Source organism: Populus trichocarpa, chromosome 1 (genome assembly GCF_000002775.5).
Source record: "Populus trichocarpa isolate Nisqually-1 chromosome 1, P.trichocarpa_v4.1, whole genome shotgun sequence".
NCBI lineage: Eukaryota > Viridiplantae > Streptophyta > Magnoliopsida > Malpighiales > Salicaceae > Populus > Populus trichocarpa.
In genome coordinates this window covers 29,439,688-29,445,633 of record NC_037285.2, presented here as the reverse complement: position 1 = coordinate 29,445,633, position 5,946 = coordinate 29,439,688, and the positions used below count along the sequence as shown (strand labels likewise).

Sequence of the window (5,946 nt, the reverse complement as noted above, 5' to 3'; positions counted from 1 at the left end):
TTCATTTCAAGAGAAAAAAAAAGTAAAGATAATTATCTAGTAGGGGATCCAGTAGTAAGAACTTGAGACTAAGGGGTTTGCTTTCCCTATAGTCTCAGGTTCGAGCTATATGATTATTAATATAATGGCCACTGGAGACTTACATGGTCATTAACTTTAGAACCCGTAGGATTAGTTGAGATACGCGCAATCTGACCCATACAATTATTTTAATAATAATAATAAAAACCAATGGTTTAATTACACATCACCTGCCCTCTTAAAAGTTAAAAAACAATGTCTTTCGGTGGAGTCCGTCAGAGTTAAAATTAAAACATTATTTTTCTATATTAAAGCCTATGTGTTTCTTAAAAAGGAAAAGAAAGAAAGAAAGAATAAATGAAAGCCCGTGCCAACACTAACACACCTAGTTTGAATTTGAGATTGAATCTATTTTTTAAAAAAAATTGATTTTTTTTATTTTAAATTGATTTTTTAAATATTTTTGGATTGTTTTTGATATATTAATATTAAAAATAAATTTTAAAAAATAAAAAAATATATTATAAGAAATCTCTACGCTACCAAACACGACTGTTATTTTCATGATACCCCCCTCCCATTATTTATTGCACTTCACCCTCTAAACAAACCACCCCAACAGCCCCCACGCCTCTCCATTTTCCTGCAGCCAGTACTTATACAATGACCAAACTTCGAATCTGAACCCAAACACAAAACAACCCTTCATTTTCTCCCTCTATAACCTTAACTAATCACCCTGGTCTTGTCTCAAGACCGACCAGCAAGAACCCATGGCAGCGGCACTAGAGTGCTGGTCGAGCAGAGCCAGCACAGACGAGGACATGGTAGAACAAGTCTTGATGAGAACACAAGACAGATCAGAAACCTCATCATCTTCAATCACCACAACAGCAACATCCTTACAATTATCTGATAAAATCACAAATCTTTCACAAAAAGACACTATTTCGTCGTCATCTGCAATGCAAAAAAGGCTTCAAAGATTGAGTCGAAATGTGTCTGAAGCCATTGCTTCACTTAAAAACTCATTGAATCTTGATTCACCACGTGACTCACTAGTGCAGCTAACGAGCTCCCAACAGGGTAATGCAAATGGTAATAAGAGCGAGAGATGTAGAAAGGTTGTGTGGGCGAGTGTTGTAAGGAACCTCACTCAGCTGTATCCGGGGAGCCAGTTGCCCGAGAAGCTTGTGTCCAATATCAGGAAGCACTATGATTCTTTGCCACTCAGGTTTGGTTTTTATTGGTGATCCAATCTTGCTTTACTTTATAATTTTGCACTGGGTTTTGTTTGATTGCCACGAAAATGGAGGAAAATTAGACAAAGACACTTTTTTTGAGGAGTAACACTGCCACTCTATTTTGCAAAGAAAGCGCACCATTTTGATTTTTTTTTGGTGGTCCACTAATAGAAAGATAACATTAGTGCTAGAATTTGAGATTTAATACTGAAAAAAGCTAAAAGCTTTTACAGGAATTTACCTTTTGTCTACAAAGTTTCCGGTTGTTCTTGCGTTATATGCATAATTGTTGCCCTTTCTTCTTTTTGGTAAATTTGGGTGTTTTTGACAGTTATGCTCAGGCAGGGTTTGATATGAAAGAAGTGTTTTTGCACATTAAGTTGATAGAGCAGACATCAGTTGACGAGCAACCAGCAATAATGATACAAGAAGTGTCTGATGATGAGGTACAGGGCTGTGTATACAAACTCACATTTGCTTGCAACTCGTCCATTTCGTGGCCCGCAATGTCTGGTGCATTGGATAGCGCTTCCATTTGTTGCAAGAAGATTCAGATCTTTGAAAAGAAAGGGTTTACTCTTGGGGTTGTTCTTCTTTTAGTCCAAGCTGGACAAGAGAAATCATTTAGAGCTCGGATAGAAAGCGCTTTAAAATCTTCTGTAAAGAAGTCCAAATCCACCACTGTGAAGCTTCCCTTCGGGCTTTGTGGGTGTCAAGAAGAGAATACTAAAGGAAACTTTGGTGAAATTGAAGAGGATTCTTGTGAACAGAATTGTAGGAATGCCATTGAGAATTCAAATGTGAATATTCAGCTTGAGATGCCCTTACCCACTTCGTCGATTGTTGTATCCGTCGATGAGTGGCAAACAGTTAATTCTGGCAGGGATGAGATAGGAAAATGGCTTTTGAACTCTGATAATCTTGAGTTCATTGATCAGATTGGACCAAATTCCTTTAAGGGAGTTCACAAGGGCAAAAGGGTGGGAATTGAGAAGCTTAAAGGGTGTGATAAAGGGAATTCTTATGAGTTCGAGCTCCGTAAAGATCTTTTGGAACTGATGACTTGCGGGCATAAGAACATTCTTCAATTTTATGGAATTTGTGTTGATGAAAATCATGGATTGTGTGTGGTGACCAAATTGATGGAAGGTGGATCTGTTAATGAGCTAATGCTAAAGAATAAAAAGCTTCAAACTAAGGAAATAGTAAGAATTGCTACAGATGTAGCAGAAGGGATAAAGTTTATGAATGATCATGGTGTTGCATATAGAGACCTTAACACGCAACGAATTATGTTGGACCGGCACGGGAATGCTTGCTTAGGAGACATGGGCATAGTTACTGCTTGCAAGAGCATGGGTGAGGCGATGGAGTATGAAACAGATGGTTATCGTTGGCTAGCTCCAGAGGTTTGTTCCCTATCTTTCTTCACAAGTTTCAAAATTCATGTCTTTGAAAGAAGTCAATTCTGATCACAACTATCCATTGGATAAGCACTTGTCACGGTCATGAACCTAGCAATGATCAAAGCGTGTTTTACATAGATGGACAATGAAACCAGTCGATTAGCATGCATTTGAAATTTTGTTTTGATTATCATAATTTTTGGTACGTAATCGCAATTCCATGCCATGCATCAATGCCCTGTAGGATATCGAGTTATTGTGTTGTTTTGATGTTGGGATATTTTAGTTCTTAAGGGATCTTTGGTGTATTTTGAGCTAGTTTGCATAGAGGTGCTGCACCTTTTGTTGTGTAGCTGGGTTCAAAGTTAATTATTTGGCTACGAATACATTTAAGCACCTTTTAACTGTCACCGTGAAATATTATGCCATTCTTATCTTTAATTGCCTACCTGTTACTGTAAATTTAACCAGGAGAATACTGTAAATTTAATTGCCTATCTTTAGTAGGAGTATCTTTTTGTGATAAACGATGTTACCCGTGTTCAAGAACATTGCTTAGAATCAATGTATGAAGGCACTATCTGGTTCACTCAAATATGCTTAAAGAGACTTTATACCACTCATCCCAACATAATTGCTTGAGCATGCGCAACATGTCTTCATAATTGTTCTTGCTTTACATCTCAACATAACATTTATCTTTGCATAAACACCCTTATATTCTCCATTAGACAAATCATCCCAGCCATTACAATATTGTTTTGGTGCCACTTTTAGCAAAATGGTTTAGTTAGTGGAGCCCGCTGATTTGATCTCATGAACTTTAAGCATGATTAGCGGTCCTTTTCAATACCTAATTTGTAAGCCAATACGTGGGCACAAACTTTTTTCAATTCCATTTGCCTATAGGAGCAATATACATATGATGATAATATTCAACTCGATGTAACTCCTGAAAGGAGATTCAACTAGGTAAGTTGCAGCTATCCAATCCAAGTGCTGTGGCCATAATGATACATAAATTTCCCTCCCTAAACAGGAACACAGATAAATTGATGATCCACCATTTCTGGTTGAAAACAGATTATTGCAGGTGATCCAGAGAATATTACCGAGACATGGATGAGTAATGCATATAGTTTCGGGATGGTGGTTTGGGAGATGGTGACTGGCGAGGCTGCTTATGCTGCATATTCACCTGTGCAGGCAGCAGTTGGTATAGCTGCTTGTGGCCTAAGACCTGAGATCCCTAAGGACTGCCCGCAACTCCTGAAATCTCTGATGACCAAGTGCTGGAACAATTCCCCATCAAAGCGCCCTAAGTTCTCTGAAATTCTATCAATTTTGTTGCGGCCTAGCAACAATATCAATAGGTAAAATGTCTTCAAGCCCGTGGTATGCAGTCGGATTATTGCTGAGTTTTGTGCTAAAAAAAGTCCCATATCAAGTTAGTAGGAACAGGGTCCTATCATGCATAGTTGAAGATTTTGGAAGTTGATATAGCAGAAACGAAGGTATATTTCTTCTTGTACCTTGTGGAATCAATCTCGCAAATCAGAGAAAAGAAGATGAAAAACGTGCCTTGATTGGCCGATTGCATTTTTTAGATTGTCTGCCATGGTATATATTTATTCCATATCTCATCATGTTTGCAGCGTGAGTGATGGAAATATCAAGTAACTTTCTCTATGTGCGCGTCATGAATAACTATGCATCGGCCATTGATTGCGAAATGCTAGGGTTATTAGATCAGAGAAAAGATGGAAGAAAACAAAAGGAAACCAAGATCATGTGGTCCTTTGGGCGTACAAATTTTGAGTGATACTAGGAATTTTGAGTGTCCCATGTTCTCTTTTCGTTTATGTGGTGGCCATCGGAGGGACCTGAAAGAGGCCTCTCATGTTTTTATGTCTCCCGGGAAATTAGAGTTGTAAAACACCCTTCTTTTAAGGGTCTAATAGCATAGTTTAACTTTTGAACATATAACCAGTCCCAAGGGGCCACGTATTGGAAAATGGATTTGGCTGTAGAAATTTCTGCATCTATTGCTTAATGCTCCCATGTTGTCGTTTTGTTTGTCTAATCCATTGACCAGTGATACAAAGAATCCCTAGAGACTTGTGAAACTAGAAAAAAGGCAGCTTCAGGCATTACTCCTGATCTAGACCTGCCGTGGTCAAGAATAAGAGAGACCGTTCTCTCCTCTCCAGCTCTCTAGCATGCTGGAGGAAACGTGGCTATGGACAAAATCTAATAATGTACTGTGTAGACGTTGAAGGATGCTGGGGTTTCCGGTGATACTATAGCAATCGAATCCCATCGCTAGGAACTAATCATGTCATCTGAAAAGAGCACATGCATAGCATGTGCATCTGTTATTCAGGCCTGAGAAAAACTCCAAAGGACACGTTCTGTAGAGTTTCAAGATCTCACTTCCAACAACTCTAGCTACATTAATTAATCGAATCCTTAACTGGTTACACTGCTCTCGGTTCATACATGATCAGTCAAGGACTCCGATATAATATACTACTTCACATGTAAAGCCTGCAGCACTGTAACCATACACAGCAGCATTGAGTTTTTCTCAGGAGAGGGATTAGCCAGTCATTAACGGGGTGCTAGCTGTCTTAATCTAAAGAACAACATGGCATAGCATCTAGGATCAAACTTTAGGTGCCGCTGTTATAGGATGAATCTCAATGAACCAGAAGAGCTACATAAGTTGTCTGGCAGAAACAAAGAGTGTGTGTCTGGGGACCAAAATCAAGGCACCCACTTGTTTGTGCCTCCGGGAAGCAGAGAAGCAGACTGTTCAATGCCACCATAATAATCTTCGTAATGAAGCGTGAAAGCATGATGTCCCGCAGGTGCAATAATGACACATCAACTTTGTTCCTTCTACCTGCTAATTCCGATCAATGTTTGCATTTAAGCCCGTCACTAGTCACTGCTAGCCCGTGACGAGCATGAATGCACTAGAGGCTGGTTCTTGTTCATATATAAACGGGGAAGTATGCCTATAAGTTGCTCAACGGCTGTTCTGGGCTTTGTTTGTTTTCTGGTTAAAAATATTTTTTAAAAATTTTAATTTTTTATTTATTTTAATATGCTAATGTAAAAAATAAAATAAAAAAATAAAAAAATTATTTTAATATATTTTTAAGTAAAAAATACTTTAAAAAACAATAGTTTCATCAAACACTATTTTTATTCCAATTAACTGAGAGTCAATTATTACTTAGCCCCTGTATTTTAACATATTCAATTAGTCA

The 5,946-nt window shown here is 38.2% G+C and overlaps 1 protein-coding gene across 1 annotated transcript; it reads left to right on the top strand.

Moving 5' to 3' along the window:
• The first annotated feature begins 616 nt into the window (after positions 1-616).
• LOC7487819 (uncharacterized) lies at positions 617-4,277 on the top strand. Its single transcript, XM_002299965.4, has 3 exons — positions 617-1,255; positions 1,597-2,674; positions 3,755-4,277. The coding sequence occupies exons 1-3, from the start codon at positions 795-797 to the stop codon at positions 4,046-4,048; spliced, it is 1,833 nt and encodes a 610-aa protein (XP_002300001.2). The 5' UTR covers positions 617-794; the 3' UTR covers positions 4,049-4,277.
• Positions 4,278-5,946: the final 1,669 nt, after the last annotated feature.

What these genes read in the sequence shown, in the direction of transcription:
- LOC7487819 (XM_002299965.4), top strand. Translation starts at nt 795, where the DNA reads ATGGCAGCGGCACTAGAGTGCTGGTCGAGCAGAGCCAGCACAGACGAG. An exon ending in TATGATTCTTTGCCACTCAG is followed by an intron (nt 1,256 to 1,596) that starts GTTTGGTTTTTA and finishes TGTTTTTGACAG; the next exon opens with TTATGCTCAGGCAGGGTTTG. An exon ending in ATCGTTGGCTAGCTCCAGAG is followed by an intron (nt 2,675 to 3,754) that starts GTTTGTTCCCTA and finishes GGTTGAAAACAG; the next exon opens with ATTATTGCAGGTGATCCAGA.